Source organism: Carcharodon carcharias, chromosome 2 (genome assembly GCF_017639515.1).
Source record: "Carcharodon carcharias isolate sCarCar2 chromosome 2, sCarCar2.pri, whole genome shotgun sequence".
Lineage (NCBI taxonomy): Eukaryota > Metazoa > Chordata > Chondrichthyes > Lamniformes > Lamnidae > Carcharodon > Carcharodon carcharias.
In genome coordinates this window covers 162,944,568-162,965,484 of record NC_054468.1, presented here as the reverse complement: position 1 = coordinate 162,965,484, position 20,917 = coordinate 162,944,568, and the positions used below count along the sequence as shown (strand labels likewise).

At 48.0% G+C, this 20,917-nt stretch overlaps 1 protein-coding gene across 1 annotated transcript in view; it reads right to left on the bottom strand.

The window, feature by feature from the left end:
* pde10a (phosphodiesterase 10A) overlaps positions 1-20,917 on the bottom strand; it is a 414,859-nt gene that overhangs the window by 232,740 nt on the left and 161,202 nt on the right. Inside the window, exon 10 of the mRNA XM_041207024.1 lies at positions 6,837-6,888. Within this exon, the coding sequence (XP_041062958.1) occupies positions 6,837-6,888 (52 nt within the window). The remainder of the gene's footprint in view (positions 1-6,836; positions 6,889-20,917) is intronic.

The window sequence follows — 20,917 nt, the reverse complement described above, 5'->3', positions numbered from 1 at the left end:
AAGGTACCTCGGAAGAAGAATTTGATGACACCCTCATTGAAGATCTGTCACGGTGCTCACCCATGCCCTCCACCAGCGCTGAGACACAAACCTTGACGGAACCTAGCTCTAGAGTAGCCTCGGGGTCACAATCTGGTGAGCACATCTGGTCTGATCGACAACAGGCAGCGCCAGGAATTTCCCAGGTTTCTGGGACTTGGAAGACTGCTGAAGGCTAGAAACCTGCCGAGTCTGAGTTAGAGGAGGAGCCTCTAGACTTGGTCATACCTCAGTAGCCGGAGCTGCAAAGGCAAGCTTGAGAACATCAGGAAGGGATATCTGCTGTACTCCTCAGATTGCAAGGCACGATGGAAGAGTCCATTTACCTTAGGCTGAGGTGATAGTGCTGGCATGCCAATGCACCAGGATCAACACTGGTAGGATGACAGCCGCCATGGAGACCTTGGTTCAGGACATTTGTCTTGCACTGCTGCACAGGTTGAACTCCATTGCTGATGCCATAGTTGGCCTCCAATAGTGTCAATGGAAGAAGGAAGCATTGACCTCACTCCAGCTTCCACTTCCCCTCAAGGGGTTAGCCAGGGGCCTTCAGGCGCCCATAGGGCAGAGGATCAGTAGGTGCACAGCTCGGGCCAACCACCCAGCTGACTCTGGGTGTATCCCGTCTATCCGAATCCCCTCTTCTTATGACCCCAGCAGCTCCAGCTCCAGCTCCACAGGACAAGGAGGTTGCCACTGCCACACAGCAGGACACCGAAAGCAGGCCAGGGCCCTCCAGAGGACGTCCGCCAAGATCATCACTGACAGGACAAAGGAGTCAGCAGGTTGCCTCCACCTCCGCTGTGGATGTCAGGGGAGCACCAAGATGTAATAGCAGGATTAGGAAGGTTAAGATAATTTAACATTTTTATTAAAAACCAATTAAACTAAATTAACAAAACCAGGAGTAAAGTAAAAGGCAGCCCCTTAAAAGGATACTGCAAAAACAAAAGACAAAATTTAAAGGAAAATTACAAACCTTAAATCAAAACATGATTTAAGAGGTCAATAAAGCACCCCAGTCCCTGCAGTGCCTGCCGAGCACGGAAAGCCTTGGTGATGCCAGTGGACACTGTGTGCTCCCTCTTCAGGCACACCTGGCCGCAAACATAGCTGGGAAGCGGGGCAGACAGTCAGGTCGGACGACCCCCTCGATTACCCACTCTCCGGGTCTGTTGATGGCCAACTTAGCCAGGCCCAGGAGAACGTTCATGAGGGGGTTCTCCTCCTTCCCTGCCCTCTTTTACACTGGGTGCCTGCAGATCAGGAGCGTGCAGCTGAAGTGCAAACAGAACAAAAGCAAAAGGCTTCTCAAGTAACTGAAATGGGAGTGCAGCCTACAATAACTTACAGATGTGTGGTCCATGGACTCCACAAGGCTGCAAAAAATGCAGACGTTTTGGGAGTCCGTGAACCGACACATCCTACGGTTGTATGGGACTGCCACGGACAACACCCTCCACCCCAGGTCCCTGATGGTAAGGGGGAGGAATCCTGTATAGAGCCCTCCTCCACTGGGGACTTGCACCGCCGGACGGCAACAAAGCACGCAGGAGCATGTCCAGGCAGCAGGCAAAGAAGTGAAGGGTGTGCAGCAGCAGCCCATACAGGAAACCCCTCCGCACTGTGCTAAAGGGCACAGAGGGCATTTCCATGAGGCAACTCAAGTTGCGGGGCTCTGGCTCCAGAGGGAGAGTTCGGGGCTTGGGGCCAGTGTGGAAGAAAATGTAGTTTCACCACATGGACATGGGGGTTAATCACTTGTACACAATGTTGACTATTGTAAATAAACTCCCAATAATGTCACCCTGTCTACAGCTCCTTGTTCTGATGAGCAGTGTTCGTGGTGGTCTGAAGTGAAAGCTTGGTTTCTGCACAAGATAAAGGTAGGTGTCTCAGTCTAGGGTCTTCTCCGTGTGCTATGTGCAACCTTCCCATCACACTGATGGTGTGCCTTCACAGTCACTGGACACATCAGTCATACCTGCACTTTGAAGGGGCTTATCATTCCTGTGAGAATGTCCTAGGCAGGCGGCACAGAGTTCCATCATTCTCTGTGTGCTCTCAGCAACTTTGAAGTGCGGCTGGCACCCCATCTTATCAGCATCTGTATATGGTGACAGTGTGGTCCTGAAGGGTTCAGCTCACGAAGAATGTCATAGAATCAGGAGAAGTTAAAGTTTCTTTGCTGCATCTCCATGATATGACCCTTGTCACAGAGCGCAAGCAAGATGCCATCACCCAGATAGGAGTCAGAAACACATAAGCTATGTGAGGATCAATGGAGTGTCCCCACTCCGGGTTGTCATCATTCTCCTGGAATGTAAGGGCTATGGGCATCCGCTGCAGCTCCATGACAAGAGCTTTATCACAGAAGGTATGTGCACGGCCATCAGCCAGATGTTCACAGATGCAATGTGAGTAGCTATGGAGTCTTCTCACTGCACGTCATCATCATCCTCCATGAATCTTGCAGCTATTGGAGCTTCCTGACAGAGCCTGCCTCATCTGGACAATGCGATGGCCTCATCGCCATCACCCTCGCTTTCAAGGACCTCATCACCCTCATCCCCGTTTATTTCCTCCTCATAGGAAGAGATGTGCAGCTCCCTCATCTCCTCCTTAGGCAACTCCTCCCCTTGTTGTAGCGCCAGATCGTGAACGGCGCAGAAAGTGATGATGATGTGTGGCACCCTCTGTGGTTTGTATTTCAGGGCTCCACCAGACCAGTCCAGGAACCTCATTTTCAACATCCCAATGGTTTGCTCCACCAAAATGCAAGTTGCAGCATGAGTCTCATTGTATCTTCTCTCTGCTGCAGTCTGGGGCCACCGCATGGGTGTTACCAGCCACTTCCTCTGCGGGTAGAACCTTGTCCCTGAGCAGCCAATCCTGCAGCCTCTGTGGACCCTGGAAGACATCAGGGATCTGAGACCTACTGAGAATGTAGGAGTCATGGATGCTCCCTGGGAATTGTGTGCAGACCTGTAGGATGTGTTTGTGGTAGTAACACACTAGCTGAACATTCAGCAAGTGGAAGCCCTTGCAGTTGACGTAGTTGACTGCTTGTTGCCATGGCAATCTAAGCACCACGTATGTGCAATGGATGGCGCCATGCACCTGTGGAGGCTTTGAGATTTGGGCAAGTCTAGACTTTCCTGATCCCACACTAAATGCACAAAGTTGTGTGCCTTTGCAAATATGGCATCCGTAACCTCCTGGATGCACTTGTGCATGGAGGCTTGTGGGATCCCACAAAGGTCACCTGTGGAGCCATGGATGGAACCATTGGTGTAAAAATTGAGTGCCCAGGTAACTTTCATGGCCACTTCAGTGGATGCCCTCCAAGTCCTCGTGGCGCCAAATCCTGCAGCAGGTGGCATACGTGACCGGCCATTTCCGTAGGACATGCACAGTCTTCAGTGCCCCTGGTTCTGAGTCATCTGCATGAATGACAAGCATCATCTGTAGATCCTGGGTCCAGCTAGACACTGACCGACGACAGCTCTCTTTGGCTCTTCAGCAGTGTACTCAGGAGCGTCTCTTCTTGAGGCTGTTGCTCCTCCCTCTGCGCAGCCAGGCACCTCTGTCACTCCCTTCTCCTTCATCTCTGCTCCCTGTAAGCCATGAGGCATACAAGTAGATCATCAGGCTCCATGCTCCTATTGTACTCCTCCTGCAGGATGAAAGAGAGAGACAAGTGGGTTAGCATTAGTAGGGATCTTTCATGGCTACATGTGTGGCTCCAGCTCCATTTCAAGGTACTTTAATGCATGCTGGAGAGTGCTGGCCACCACTTGGATGGCCAGAGTTTGGTGCGTTGCATGGTTGCCCGAAACCCCACCCACCTCCGCCTCACTCCACCTGATTGCTTAGTGGCAGCTTTGCCCACTGGACTGCTGTGCTCTCAGCTCAGGCGCAGGCATTTTCTAATGTGTGGTTTCCATGATGTGTGGCTGCTTCCCTCTCCCACCCTGGCATGTTTGTGCACTACCATTAGACCATGCTGCTTTTCCCCTACCCCCACCAACTCGCCCCAACTGCAGTACAGCTCTTGCCTCAGCACCGCACTGTCAGCCAGTCGGGAAAAAGCCACTTGCCTGTGCCCTCGCCTGAATGCACAGTCTCTCTTCCTTGAAGTCGACCGGGAGACCCTTGCGAGTGCTGTCCAACATTAGTGTGCACTCACCTCTGAGTCCCCCTTGAAGTTCAGCACACTTTTTAAATGCTGTTGTGAAACATGTTGGCGTGATGCCAGATGATGCAGCGTGGAGGGGGATGATTCTAGCGAGCAAGTCTTATAATGAGATGTTAATGTATTGAAATTAGGTTCCCAACGTGCGGCGGCAGGAAAGGCAGCTGGCCATTGACGGAAGTAGAGACTCCTCCTTCTATCAACATCGACGACCTCACTCTGGAGGTCATTGACAGCTTCACATGCCTTGTATCAGTAATCATCAGCAAGCTATCCCTTGATGCTGAAATCATATCAGGATTGCCAAGGCAGCAGCTGTTGCAAACTGGTTTCACGACGGTGTAAAACAGATTTCTGGCTTTCTCACCATATTGTTGCCCCCCCCACACACCATGATGCCCACAGCCAAAAGGGGCAGTAAATTCAAGCCTACGTCTTGATGAGCATTGAAATTTATTGAAATGTTTTCTTAAAACATCACCTTCATTATCTGCTTTTAGAAACTAAGCATGACTGACACTGAATTCCACATCCACAATTATTTTTCAAGGACGTCTCCAATTGTAATCCCATATAAAAAAACACTTGTGTAAATATGTAGATATTGATCCCTGTGCAATGCATCTCATGAAGAGATAACATTAACAGGAGCAACAAGAGCAGAGTGCCAGAGTAATAATCATCTGTCATCCTGATAGCAAAATGCAAAATACTGCAGATGCTGGAAATCTGATATAAAAAATAGTAATACTCAACAGGTTCGGCAGCATCTGTGGAGAGAAAAATAGTTAACATTTCGAGTTGAATATGACTCTTCTTTGAGCTCAATTTGAGTCTTTTTCAGAACAAGAAATGTACTCGAAATATTAACTCTGGTCTGGATTTTCGCTCCTGGTTCAGGTGCACAATAATGGGAAAATTCCCATCTCTGCGAACCCACCCTTTAGAAATGGTTGCCCTGATGTTGGATTTTCAGTCCAGGATGGGGGTTAGAAAGCTGGGTTAGAAGTTGGGACAAGCGGCCCCAGAAGAACTGAGGGGGCTGCCAGCTGCAGAGGCGCACTGGGTGGAAGACCTGCCTCGGAGGTCTGGCACTGTGTCCACAATTTTAAAATAAAGAACAAAACATGAAACATCCCTCCAGCCCTCATGTCACTCACCATCCCCCACACACTCTCCATGCTTCATCCATGCCAACTGATGCCACCTCATGCCCTTGACTTACCCACATAAACCCTTATATCCTCCATATCAAACTATGCCATTCCACCCACGCACCCATGCTCCCATACTCTCCCTGCCAACCTATGCCCCTTCAGCACCCCATGGCCCTTTATAGTCCCTATGCCAACTTAGTGCCAACTCATGCCAACCCATACCCATCATCCTTTGCCCTTACATCTATCATGCTAGGTCACCCAGTATCCACCATGGCAGACCTCAGGACCCATGCAGAGATGAGGTAAAATAAAATTCTATAAAGTAAATTTTTAAGTGTACTGCAGACTTCACCGCATTGAAAAAAAACATTCATTCATAAAAAATACTATATTTATATTCATTCAACTAAATAAAGTCTTCTAACAAAAAACATTTCATTCAAGTGCTGTCCCTTATAAGAACAAGTTGGAATTCATAGTCCCACTTCAAAGAGTCTATAACCACTTGTAGCTGTCAATAAAACTGCAAAATGGCAGGCATCTTATTGTGATAATGGATGATTGTGAAATCAGTCATGCAGCAGTAACCCAGTAATGGAAGCCCTTAGGTATATATTAACAGACAGTGAAATAGCAAACCTTTTTTTCCCTACAGACATGTTTTTCAAAGAATTAAAGGGCAAGACTTTTAAATGCCTTTAACAGGTGCTTTTGATTGTTCCAGTTGACACTTTTGACAGCTCCCTTTTGACTGGTCCTCTTGACACTTTTGACAGTTGATTTTGACAGGTCTGTTTTCAGTTTCAATGAGTCTGACAGTAATGAGTTTATGAACTTCTCACACACAGTTATATCTACTTTTAACAATTCTAAAGGACACCTGACCTGTAGCAAAGGGCACTTTATCTCTCTCAAATGTGTCTTGGGATCAGATCCAAAGGGGTACCTTATCTCTCCAAAGGCTAACATGGCTATCAAAATGAATCCGCAAAGTTCAGACTTGCTCTTACCAGGTCTAAGCTACACACTTTGGGTTTCACACTCCAAGGCCACCAAAATCCCACTTGAGTGGAGGCAGCTGATAACATAAATGGCTAACTGCCTCTGTAAAATATGTGAAATGAGCCCCACCCCCATTTCTGTCCCTTCTGAAAATAGGAATTGCCAAGTTTGGGGCAGGACTTACAATTTTCGGCCACTTCCACTATTCTCGCCACGATAGAGAGACTCTTTGTCGTGGCGAGGATCTGGGCATCTGTTGCCCTCTCCACAAATGTTGCCAGACTGTTTTCATGCCAAATTCGTATGTTTGACTCAAGGAATTACAAGCAGAAGCAGTGAACCATACTTTCATTCCATCAATTCTCACTGAAATCAAATATCCCTTTCTAATATCTGGATTCTTTTGGGAGACTCTGGATAAAATATTGCCAGGTACTCACCATAATGTGTTCAAGTAGGGAATCTATTGCCAGAATATTATCAAAATAGGTTCTGTAAGAAAAGAAGAATGGATTGAAGTAGACGTCCAAGCCATTTAGATTACTTTCTAAGTTCTCTGTGCTAACCCTTGTTCTTTTGATGGAAAAGGTCTGCTCTGCATGGAGTGAACCAACTGCAACTAGAATTAAAACCTCATATGCAATCTAAATTTTAGAAAGTACAGTTTTAACATGTTGGGGGGGGGGTCACTCTTGTCAGATCTAATCCTACTTGAAATAATCTTTCTAGATTGTTCATGTGAGATAAAGTATCAAGTGGTTCCATCCACTTACAGTGCGGGACATCCATGATCAACTGTTCCTGATTCCTTTGATTTACTTTCCTTATCAATTCATTAGCATGGACAGCAGATGTAAATCACCATATCATTTCTGACCCAACAGACCGTCAAACAGGATTCAAGTGACCATGTGGCAGTTTGCATTTCCCAACCATTTTTAAACTAGGCAGGGGCAGTGCTCCTCAAATCTTAAATGACAGGGCTTTCGATACGACCACAAGTTTCCTTGCAGCACATAAAATTGTTTTTAAAAGCAATCCGGGAAATTTCAGAAGACAAAGGGTTCACTTTTTCCCTTCCTTGCACCTGTCGCCCAGGAAAGAATGAACAAATTGATGACATAAACATGAATTCAGGTTGCAAGATTAAAACAGTTAAATATCGACATTTCAAGCATCTCTCAGTTAGAGTTGATCGGAGGTGAGACAGACAGACGGAGCTCTCTGCATCCATACTAAGATCTGACTGCCAGTTAAAGGTGCTGGTTTAATTATTCATATCACTGAATTGGGAGGGTAATCCGAGGACTTCTATAAAGTTTAGCATCACATCAGTTGCAGTTGTTGCGCAATTTGATGCACTATTAACTTAGTGCAGTGTAAGTGCTGTTTTATTAGTTATCTTCTAATCTTGGGACATTGAACACAACTCATATTGAAAGCCACAATTAAGCGTTTAAAAGTCTCCGAGGTGGTTGCTGCAGGGGAGAGAAAGGAGAAATCAAAAAGAGAAATAAATGTCAAAAATCTGAATCTGGGAGAGCAACCAAGGGAAGCAACTCCAGCTACTCTCAGAGGTAAAACTTTAATTTACCATCTCTTGTGAATGCCTCAGTTCCTTGTTCTGGTTACTTTTTACATACTTACAAGCTAATGTGCATGTTGGTTTCTTTGGCACAGGACTCTGTGGAGGACCAAGACCAGGGAGAGAAATCATGGGCCCCAGTGCTTTTCTTGTTTTCCACTGTTTATTGCCCCCTCCCCCCCACCCCCTTTAATCCTCCCTCTCAATCATGCATGATATTTTTTGCCCCTTTCAAGATTCACCAATCAATTCATCAAACAATCACAGACAGGTCCTAGTAAAATGGTAATGGCTGTTTTTGCCATCTGGTTACAAATATCGTCAGATATATACGCAGCATGGGTCATTAATATTAAGAGAAGCAATGATATAATGCAGTGTTAGTTTGTGTGCACCCTATAGGTGATCCCACCGCGACTATTAAACAAACCAGAGACTACAAATTTTACTTTAACAGCATCATGCAATATTGTTAATTTGACACGAAAATATCCCATTAGTTATTTATGACACTGTGCAGATGATAACACTGATTTTGGTGGCTGCCTTAGCCCTCATTAACATGTTCTGCACACTGCACCATATGGATACGGGAACTGTAAATTCATATTTCGGGGAAAGATGCAATACCTGCAACCCAGATAAACTGCACAGGATCTTTCCCATTCTGTAGGACAAGTAGAAGACTTTCTCCTGCCTGGATGCATGATATTATTCAATATAATTATTTCATAGAAGGGGTGTAATTGGATTCTATTTTATCAGTAACCTCACAGGGAAGAAAGATCAAATGACACCTGAGCAACAAAGTGGAATGATCGAACACACAGGTCTTTGCTGTCACTGAGAAGCTTTGGAGCCCTCATGTGTCTCTGTGCAACACAACTTTTAAGAAACCAGAGGACAAAGATTGAATGGTTCACAATTGTATCTGCATTTTTTTGATCAGCAAGCCTGAAGGCTCTGCCGATTGCTGCTTCTCACTACAATACTATGCAACATAACTTAATCATGATATTTCAATACCTCAAAAAACTTATAAAAGTGCCATGGTAGAGTGAAATAATAGGTAAGTAGATAAAAGGACAAGACTGAAGTCAATGGAAAAGGCTCTTGAGAATCATGTACAGTGTAAAGCAGATTATTGATTCACAATGACCCCATTACTCACGTCCATCCTGGCAATTTCACCCCACAATGCTTACTCAGAGTAAATTTCCATTGGCAATAAAAAAAAAGAGGTCCAGCTGTTTGCAAGGTTATTATGGATGGCAAAGGCTATCTAGCCCAGCTTATCTCATCCATCCAGAATGACACATGAACAAACGTATTAAAGGCAGGAGTAAGCCAGTTGGCCCCTCAAATCTGATCTGCCATTTGATAACATTGCCTACATTATACCAGTGATTACAACTCAAAAGTACTTAATTGGCTGTAAAGTGATTTGGGACATTGTGAAAGGTGCAGTATAAATGTAGGTTTTGTCTTTCTTTTATTACACCTGCATGCAATAGGCAGATTGACTGTAGCAATGATGAAATTGGAAGCCCAAGATTGATTCTCTAAGGATAATTAATCATAGAGCAATCAACTGATGTTATGAAAGTGGCTACAAAGATATCACTGCATTTACAAAACAATTCAACACTGTAGCTCAAACAGCGTTAGCATTCTGACTTCTTTGGTGCAAACCCACAATATACCATAAATGGCATTTTCCCCTCTTATGCTAATGACACTATCCCCAGGATTTGTCAATCAGAGATATACCAACAGCTCAGGAAAAATGTAGAATGAATTGTAATTTGAATTTTTCAGAGAAGAATTATACATGGTACAAAAATTCAGTGCAGCCTTAACTTAAGAACAGTTTTCTGTACAGTTCTGGTTACATTACAGGAAGGACATAATTGCTCTGGAGAGGGTACAGAGGAAATTTACGAGAATGTTGCCAGGGCTGTAAAATTTCCTTAGAACGAGGATACTGAGGGGTGACCTAATTGAGGTGTACAAAATTATGAGGGGCCTAGATGGGGTGGACAGAAAATACTAGTTTCCCTCTAGCTGAGGGGCCAATTACCAGGGGGCATAGATTTCAGGTAGAAATTTAGAGGGGACATGAGGAAAAACTTTTTCACCCAGAGGGTGGTGGGTGTCCGGAATTCACTGCCTAAATTGGAGTTGAGGCTGAAACACTCAACTCATTTGAAAGGTAGCTGGATCTGCACCTGACGTGCTGTAACCTGAAAGGCTGTGCACCGGGTGCTGGAAATTGGGAATTAAAATGAGCCGCTAGTTTCTTTTTTCCTCTTTTTGGCTGACACAGACACAAGGGCTGAATGGCCTCTTTCTGCGCTGTAACCTTTGTGGTTCCATGGTTTGTTGCCCCTCCCTCAGAAGCTGTCATACAAATTGTGTTGTACATTGTGATTTTACAGCCTATCCACAGGTGCCATATAACGTTGCATTACATTTGTGATAAATAAATGTGCAAATAGTATTTTTAAAAATTCTAATTGATGTTTGAGGTGTGAGAGAAACAGGCAAACTAAGTGGAAAAATGTAATTAATAAATAAGAAACTCGAATATCAAAAAAAGTGTGACAGCCATATCTTGAGGGAAGTCATTTCCAGAAGCACTTAAGTCAAAGGACTGGGTTTCTATAAAGGCCCTTATAGTAAAAGCCCTTTATGCTGTTTTTCTGGGATTTCAATGGATTTTTCTGCCAAAGTTATAATGGATGATTGGGAATTCTCCCCCACCAACCCCCAAGAAATTTTAGTCCAATGTTCTGCTAGATTTTAAACAGGATGGTGCAGGGTGGGGTGAACCTAGGATGGGGTAGAGATTTGTAAAATCTTTCTTTAAGCAACCTCCTAGTGAAGAATAGAGATTTCATTCCCAGACTTTGTTAAAAGTGATAAAACAGGTGCTCATGAGACAACATCCCGTTTTACATCACTCCCCGATCTTAGTTTCTTGCTTTTATTTTGATAAGGTCCAAGATTCTCAAGCTTCTGGTACATGAACACAGCATGTTAAATGTCTACCTTAGGGCAGAATGAAAATTTAGACTGCTATTTATATACTGGTTTAAATTCAAAAGAGAATTTTGAGAAGTGCACAGTATTTAATTTTGTGGTAAACCTTAAAACTGACACTGCCACCCCACCCATCCACTCCCACAGACTCCCTCAAGCCTCTCAGCCCCAAACTACCTCCAATGCCCCCACAAACCCAATTCCTCTCCCCAACCTGCCAACTACCCCTCACAAAACTAACTCCCCTCCACCCCCCGCAACCCCCACAAGCCCAACTCCCTCCAAATCCCAATTCCACACCACCCCCCCCCCCCCGGCCAACTCCGCCACACATAGCATCCAATTGATTCTAAAATGATTACACTGAACATTTTTAAACTAGGTTTACAACCAAGAACACTCTCATGACAGTTGCTGAGCTGCTGCTGCTGACCTTTGGGCAGCTTTGTGGTTTTCTGGTGGGCTCTTCAAAAAAACCAGAACTACGAAGCTGCTTCAAGGTCAGAAGCAGCAATGCTGCAGCTGTCAGTGAAACTGACCTGAAAGAGGGCTCTAAAAAAATCAGAAGTCAGGCTGACAGTTCTGATGTTTTATTTAAAGCTGGCTTTCCGGTCTAAAGTTCTGCTGCCCAGTTTGGATGAGGAGAAACTCCATGTACAACACTGAGCCTGGGACCCCCCCTTAGCCCCAGGCCCCGGTATTTGGCACCATGTGCTACTCCACTCTACCAGGCCCTGTGGAGGACCACTTTAAATGCTTCCGAGGGTGGAATTTTTCTGCGCCCACTGTGGCAGCTTTAATGGTGGGCGGGGGGGGGGGGGGGGGGGGGGGAGAGGGACAATGCGGCGGGAGCTGAAAAATCAGTTTTCCAGCGGTGTGAGATGATGGTGGGAGTGTGCTCTCCCGCCCGTTGTGGCGGGTCCCCCGTCTCGCCAGAGGATGGCGTCAAGTTGTTTTGCGTCCCATTATTGGGACAAAGACGAAGGCCCATCCAGAATTTCCGCCCCCCTGTGCAGTCATCTGCGCCATCAGCTGGATTTTACACTGGTCCAGACACATCCGGACCAACGTGCCGTGGACATATCCGGACTCACCTGGAAGAAGGCCTGGGTCAGCTTGCGGCGATCAGAAGATGGAGGCTTCCAGCGACCGTGGATCCTGGAACACCATGTGCAGCAGTAGGTAAGTGGAGCATCAACCACATGAATCTTCTCACTACAGCAGCTTACAGGAGGTGGACAGTCTAGCTGAAGCAGCTTCCAAGGGGTGGAGTTTCAAGCTGCAGTAGGTGGATCTCCGAGCTGCAGGTGGACGGCTGCATGAAGTACTGTTGGGCGGTGATGGTCTGTGCTTGGATGGGTGGGGCAGGGGTAATTAGATGGGGAGGAGAGGAATAAAGAGGTGGGGCAGGCGTGAAAGCCTACAGGGCGGCGGGAGATGTTGGGGGTGGTAGGGGAAAGAGAGAGACATGCTGCTGTGATTGTGGAATGGGTGAGGTGTTTTATGGAGCGGGATGTGGGAAGGGCCATGGTGGAGTGTGGGCGAAGGGAAGAAGGGTAGTTTGTGCAGGTATGAACAAGCATGGGGGGTGTACGGGTGTGAAAGGACATGGGGGGGGGATTGTGCAGGTATGAAAGGGCATGAGGGGGTATGCAGATGTGAATGGCATGGCAGGGTGTGCAGGTATGAAAGTACATGGGGGCATTGTGCAGGTATAAAAGGGCATGAGGGGGTATGCAGATGTGAACAGCAATGCGGGGTGTGCAGGTATGAAAGTACATGGGGGCGTTGTGCAAGTATGAAAGGGCATAAGGGGGTATGCAGATGTGAATGGCACTGTGGAGGGGGGGGAAGACGGGAAATGGGTTCAGAAGGAAGGGTCTGTGCTATCAAATGATGAGTCATGGGGGACATACTGAGGGAATTGGTGATAGGAAGGGATGATGAGCTCTAAAAGGGGCAGTGGGAGCTGGGAGGGTGAGGATTCGGCAAGTGAAGGGGTGCTGACAGTTGGTGGGGACATGGAAAGGGAAGCAGATTCTGGAGTTGGCAGAATGAAGGGGGCAGATATACTCTCATGGGAATGGGCACCTCAGGAAGATAGGAGGTATGGACATTTGCCTGCACAGGACAGAGGGTGATGGAGGCGGGTTGAAGGGTAAACGTGGTAAGGCCAAATGTTACACATGGGGGGGGGCAGTCAATGGTTATGGGGGGTAGGGTGTGGGTCATGGGAGGAGTTGTAATGGTATTGGACTGGACATGGAAGGTTACATGAACCATGAATACTCACAATGATCAAGAGCCTGGTTGTGAAAATCTTGAGATGCTGCATGGGAGTTGGGACAGCGGGGATGGGCAGAGCAGCAGGTCAGCTCAACTGGACAACTGAAGGAGAGCTCCAGCATGTAGTACTTACGATGCTAGGGCATTGGAGCAGATTAGCATGTGAAGGGCAAAGGCTCAGCGTGTGCAGGAGAATTCTTGCACATGGCTTGCAAGGACCCTGCCAAATATCTTTGCCTCCCTGTACATGCATGATTCAGGGAGACATAGACCCAACTGGGGTGTCCCTCTGAAGATGTTGGGTGCTAGGGTGGGGGCGCACAAGCTTAAGGTTTACGAATCACAAATAAACTACACCAGACCTCATTAAAGTGCAAATGTACTTTACTTACAAAAATGTCATACTATTAACAATCATAATTCAACTGTGCAACCACATGTGAAATCAAAATTTCTTAATTTTGTGTTCCCTATCACTTCTTCTAGGTGCTCCCCTGACAACCGCAGCAGGGCTACAGGCAGTCTGCTGACCAGTTTACCCTGTTGTCTTAGATGACCTTGGTGGCCGTCCTCTGGAGAACCGGGACCTGGAAGGCCCCAGCTTACTTTGGCTGTCCTGCTTTGCGGGGGGGGGGGGGGGGGTGGGTGCGGCTGCTCCCTTGGTGGTCACAGAGGATGAAGCTGAAGGGGTCACAAGCAAGGAAGATTCTGAAGGGCCAGACACCTTCAGAGAGTCCTGACTGGGGGTCCCAGAGGCATTCAACAGCCTTTCTTTCTCCCTTTGGGTGCCCGAGGGCCCCTGCCTGACTCCTTGAGGGAATGGAGCACCAGGAGGGAGGTTGAGGTGCCCCATCCCCCTCTCGCATAGCTACTGCTAAAGCTCACACATCGCTATATAAAAAGGAATGCAGATCTGTGCGCATCTGCAGCAGAAACTGGGTGTTCTGTTGGACCAGGTTTTTCATGGCATCTGTCATCTTCCCCATGAAGACCACAATGCGCACACATGCCTTTCTGTTGAGGGCCTCCGACATCTCAGCCTGAAGGCTCTTGCACTTTCCCCAGCATCTTGTGCAAGGCCCATTCCAGAGGGTCATTATCCGCATTGGATGCCTCTTCCCCAGCAGTCCTCTGATTGCTGGTGAACTTGGCTGACCCTACCTCCTCCTGCTGCGGTCATGTGTCCGCGCAGAGACCACCAGAATGAGACCCGGCATGAGCTAGATCCAGTACTCACATCTACATCTAGTGATGGATCTATAAGCACTCACTTTCTCCTCCAATGACCTCGGTCCTCTATGGGCTGGAGAAACTGCTGGACAGGGCTTCCTCTTCTTCCCTCTTTCTCTCTTTCACTGGCCCCTGTAAGTGAGAGAGGAGAGAGCGAGTGATGGCATGAGCCTCCAACATAGAGGAATGCATGACCCTTAGGTTTTTATGTGACATGCATGGATCCTTATTGGGTGGAAGCTGCCCGCCAACCTCTTTCTCTCCAAGCTTGGTCCAGTTCCTCCCCTCCCAGCTGGGCTACCTGCTCCTCGAAATCAGGGAGGTTCTTCAGGTCAGGCCAGCTGCCTCCTGTCTTCTCTCTTTCTCTCCTGTTGTGCCTCAACTTTTCCTGCGCAAAGAAAGAAGATGTGGTTGAGAGCAATTGGGTTACATCTATCTTTCCAGTCTTACAAAATAACCCATTGGATTGTGTGTCAGCTGATTGATGTACTGAAGGTTGTCCAGAAGGGCTCTGGGGCAGCACCCTCCAAGCGGTGAGCCGACACACATAGAAGGATAAGGCTCACAGAGTCATGTAATTAGCAGCGCTTGCTGATACCCTCAGCGCCTATTCCTTTCCCCCTCCTATACACCCCCCAGACAGCATCTGAGCTTTCTGTGTGGAAGGGTCAGGGACCCAAAGTGACCTCTTCTCCTGCAGGCTAGATGGGCTGCAGTGGGGCAATGAGGCATCACCTTATCGTGTTGAGTAGCTCTTTTATGCATGGGATGCACAGATGGGTACTCTTGCCACCAAGGCCCATGTCCACTGTACCATTCAGTGAAGTAAGTGTGAGCAGTTGAGAGTTCACTTACCCTGTTGGAGTAGAAGAGGGCATTCATCGGTTTCCTGAATTGCAGGGCAGTCATTTGGTGGAGGCCCTGGGCACTGACCACCCTGGAGACTTCCTCTCATGCAGTGTTGGCCTGACGGTTCACCCTCCTTCTTCCATCCTGTGGCTAGAGGATGCTACTCCTGGCCTCTACTGCATTGAGCAGCACTTCGAGGGATGCATCACTGAATCTGGCTCCCTGGGGTCAGCGGGCCATCTCCTCAATCAACGGTGGGTAAGTTGATGTCTGGGCTACTTTTAAATATGCCACCCAGATATGATGACAGGGCTTGTGTCATCCAGTCCACCCCGCAAACATGGGGAAATACTCAACTGCATAATTAATTAGGCCAGCATCGCATGATATGGCACAAATTTCCACCGGACTCCGCAGCGGGAAACACTCCCAGTTTCTGTCCCCACCACGGATCTTAGTTTTGGAATAGAAAATTCCACTCCTAGTTTCAAACGAGGCAAGCTTCCAAATTCTGTTCCCTCACAAAATTCAAAATGAGATTAAGCCTCACTCATTCCACATGGTGAATGAAGAAGTTACAGTTTTTTTGCTCTGCTTACAGCTCAGGCCTAGCTATCATTTACTTCTGTTATTTCTTAGAGTGCTGCAAACCACAGAAGGTCCAAACTGCAACAAACTCTCTCATCAATTGCCCAGATAAACTGAAACCAGAGAAACTCCCTAAGCTCCACCCATCTCCTTGAGGATGCAGGATGTCCTCAAACTGACCTTTGAGTTAATTATCCCTCATTTACAATTTTGTTTTTGATTTAATGAAGTAAATAGGTTTTGCAACCTTTCAGGGTTCACTGAATGCTCTTTAGACTAATTTAGTTCTAACTCTCAAAACAAAAATATCTATCTGGACTCCTTGCAAGGTTTGGAGGTGTCACATCTCCTATTCTTCAGCTAAGTATGCCCACTTGCTATTTTATAGCTCTATCTGTTCTATTTTGATCTCATTAATAAACATAGGTCACCTTTTGAACTGCCATCTCTTCTGGCAATCTCTAAAGCCTAGCATTTCAATTACCTTACCTTTAACTTTAATCTTCCCAAAACTAAAAATTACCTCTAAAATATTAACATGAACCATGACTCTTATCCCAGGGTTTCTGTTTTGAGCCCTTTTTCTTTCTTGAATATTTTATTCAATATACTTAATATTCATTACAATTATAAAATATTCATTTTATATCAATGGTGAAATTCCACAATTAAGTGCATATAATTTTGGTTTCCAAGACTGGCAATCACCCAAACTAATTGGTTGCTGGGGCAAAGAAATCGATTTTTGCCATTATAAGAAGCTGACTGGTAAAATAATTCATCTCTGAGCAGTTGCAATTTTTTTTCCACAAGTTCATTTTGTTGTGAAGGAGACAGTTATAAGGCACCAGGTTGCAAAGGAATGTATAGTTTATTGTTAGAAAGTAGAGTTGCAATTAAAAGCATCTCTTGCTTTAAGCAGTCTGACACTGACACTGCATCTGCCTTTGTGTAGGAAATGCTCGCCCTAGGGCTGAATTTTCCCTTTGGCGTTCGGGGGTGGGCCCCGCAAGTCCGCATGTAAAATGACGCGAGGTGACGGCGGGACGTGCACCATCACGATATTTCGCTGGGCAGGCGTGCGATGATGTCCGAGGCATGCCTGCCATTAATTAACGGGCCAGTTGAGGCGCCAATCGACGCCGATCTTTTGGTGCACGTGCGATCTTTGGCTTGGCACACAGGTGTAACGGGCAGGTGGGTAGCACATATTTGTATTAACGTTATCCATGGACAGGATAAGAGGGGTCACTGGGCTTGCGAGTGTGCACAGTCAAGCATTTATTTCTGAAAGTTTTTGAAACTTGCCTGTGTGATCTGCAGCACTTCAAAACACATGCCAGCTGCTTTTTCTGGACTCTTAACCTACAGGTCAGCACTCTGCAGTGAAGAATCTTTTCCGGGCCTGCAGGTTTCAGGAAGCTTTCCCTTAACTTGGGAATGGGAGCTGAACTCTCCACTGGAGGCACCTCCTCTGAGGAGGAAGCGAGGGCTAGAAGGGGGAGGAGGCCAGGAATGCACACTCAGCCTCCAGGGGAGCCATCTTTGGGAGGACAGGCACAGGCACAAGGGGCACAGGGCCAAGAGGTAGTCCAAGGTGGAAGGGCCGCAGAAGATGCACTATCCTGCTACCAGAATATACAGGCAGCGAAGCAGCTACCTCAATATGTCTGAGGTGCAGTGCCGAAGGAGGCTTTGTCTCTCAAGGGAGGCAGTCAACTATATCTGTCAGGTGATAGGGCCTGAGATCTCCGCGAACTATGTGGGTGGACACTCCATGCCAGTGTGGGTGGCATTCAGAGTGAAGGTCACAGCTGCCCTCAACTTCTATGCCTCTGGCTCCTTCCAGGGGTCGGTGGGTGATCTTTGCGATATCTCGCAATCAGCAGTGCACACTTGTGTCAAGTAGGGTACAGACGCTCGTTCAGGCGTGCATTGACCTTCATCCACTACCGCTGGGACCAGGCAAGCCAGACACAGCGAGCCAGAGGCTTCACAGCCATTGCTGGCTTCCCCTGTGTCCAGGGTGCAATAGACTGCACACGTGGCCATCAAGGCCCGGTACCTTCGTCAACAGGAAGGCCTTCCACTCCATGAACGTGCAGATAGTGTGTGATCACAGGATGCTGATTTTACAAGCCTGTACAAGGTACCCAGGCTGCTCCCATGACGCCTACATCCTCAGACACTCCCAGGAGCCTGGACTCTTCAGTGCTCCAGCCCGGCTTGATGGATGGCTGCTGGGTGACAAGGGCTATCTCCTCAGAAGGTGGCTCATGGTGCCTCTCCACCATCCAAGAACAGAAGCTGAGCAGTGGTACAATAGGAGGCACGCCTCTACAAGGGTTGTGGTGGAGAGAACCATCGGTCTTCTCAAGATGCTCTTCCGATGCCTGGACCGTTCGGGAGCGCACTCCAGTAACCCCCAGATCGTGTCTTGGTGATAGTGGTTGTATGCTGCGCTCTCCACAATCTTTCGCTGGAAAGGGGGGACTCAGCGGACGATGAAGATGTCGACGCAGTGGCTGCGGCTGCACACAATGAGTGCAGCAGTGAGTCCAAGGATGAGCATGCATGAGGAAATGCTGAGGGGGGTAGGCACTGACCTAGGCATACTCCAGGGAGGCAGGGACACCCGGGAGGCTTTAATCCAACGAAACTACAGCCAGCACACCACAGATGGACCTCCAAGACAAGCCTGGTCTGTAGGCTCGATACTTGTCATCTAAGTGTAAAATCTGCTAGGTTAGGAACAGTCACTGAGGGCCTTGTTAATAAAGCTGAGTGTCCAACCAAGCATTCATTACAGGTTTGGAAATCATACACTTATAGAAGAAAAAAGGCACCCTCAGCCATGGTCACATGTCTGAATTTATTCTGTCAAGCAAACCAACTTATTCTAAAAAAAAGAGAATAGTGTTATCAAAGAAAACAAATCATAAGGACCTCACCTCGGGCCAACACAAAAGCACCAACAAAAAACCTGTGGTGTGCCTAAGGTGCCTTATGTTTTTGTTTCCGGGTACTACATCTTGCTGCTGCCTCATCGCTCAGAGTGGATTCTGAGACAGCCTGCTGACTCTGCTGTCCTGTTGGTCTTGATGATCTTGGCGGTCGTCCTCTGGCCCATGGAGCCTGTGCTGGCCCTGCCTGGGAGGGAGCTGCCAGTTCCACAGCTGGCATCTCCCCAGTCGTTGCAGCTTCACTGGATGCAATGATCACTGGGAGAGGGGTGGAGGAGCTGCCACCCTTATCCGGAGTGCTGAGGATTGCCCGCAGAAACGACAGGCAGCTGCTGTGCCGACGTGAGGTCGCTTTGGACCTCCCTGCTGACTGTGGATGGATGGGCACTGAGCTGGTAAAGTTGATGCCCAAACCAACTCCTACACTGGCACTAACCAGCTGAGGTCAGTGCTGATGTGAGGGTTTGCTGATCAAAGCGCATCCCCAGGAAGCCATGATGGGTCTCCTGGGGGAGCCTTTCCACAAGAGTCGCTACTCTCTCCATAGAGGTCGCATGGTGCTCAGATATGTGGCTCATTGCTTCGGTGATCGTCCGCGTAGACTCCTCCACCATGGAGACCAAGCCAAGCACAGCCTCAAGTGTCTCCCCCAGATGCTCCCGCACACCCGGCCGCATTTCCTGCCCCTGCTGCGTCGCAGACGACTCCAGAGGCACATCATCAGGCATCGACTGAGCATGTGCCTTGTGCCCTGCAGTCCTCCGGCTGCTGGTGCCATGGGCACTCTCTGTCTCTGCCAGGTTTTCCAGCGACTGTGAAGTGCCCTCACCGCTGTGCCCCAGGACACTAGCTGATACTCGAATTCCCATCGAGGTGCTAGTATCTGCGCTGATGCCTGCCTCGCAGAAATGGTGTGATGTCGGTGAGACTTCAGGCCCCTCAGGTGTGAGAGGGGGCCTTTGCTGCTCCTCCATCAGCCCTGCTCCGATGATGCTGAGAGGAAGAACAAGGACAGTGGATCAGTTAAGATGGAGACAATGTCAAAGTGTATCACTGTTCCCCGGATCATTATGCGCTCATCCTGCCATCACCAATGGTCAAGCCGTGTTGCAAAATTAAATCAATTAACACTCAGCACTGCTGTGGCTGTTGGGAGAACAATGCTGACCTCACTGTTGGGCATAAATACCTGGCCGTGGCACCCCAGCCTCACCGACACCAGTGGGCCTTGGCGCATGGCGCCGCTCCAGATCCAGGGCCTCCAGGTTGAAGTGGCTAAGAATGGCAATCTGCGCCTGGCCGCCCCCAGTCCTCACCCGCTCTGCAGCATTCTGAGCATTCTTCTCCTGAAAATGAGAGGGGCATTGATTTGTGCAAATTGTACATGGACTCTCTTCGTGCACGGTCCACCCCAACCAGAGTGGGACATATCAGGGCTCCTGAGTCTCCTCACTCCGTTGCCATCGAACACTCACACAAAGATGCTAGGCCTGCTCCACACCCCACCCACCTACCCAGCCCCCACCCCCCATCTTGGACACATGCTGCCTACATCACATTAGGCACCACATGGTATATCCTTCTATAGCAAGGAGGTGCAAGCACGTGGAGCACAGAGCGCTGCAGATAGTTTGTTGCCACGCCACCTTGAAGCTCCCCTCCCATTGTCATCACCCTGACTTGGACATGTCCTGGAGTTCAAACACAGCGTCTAGGTGTAGCTCCTCCAGGTTGCCTCCAAACCTGTCATGTGGGACTCAGTGCAACACATGCTGCGGGGGCAATACACATCTCTTCATCACCCTCTCAGCATGGGTAGTATCTTCTTGCCCACGCAGCAAAGGACAAATGCAGTCAATGATTCAATGCAGTCCCTACACTCAGACCTGGGGGGGTGGTGGGCAGCAGGGGGGGTAAGCCACCCTGCTGGGTTACATGACCAATGCCAACTTGGTACTCACCCTGCCAGAGCGCAACA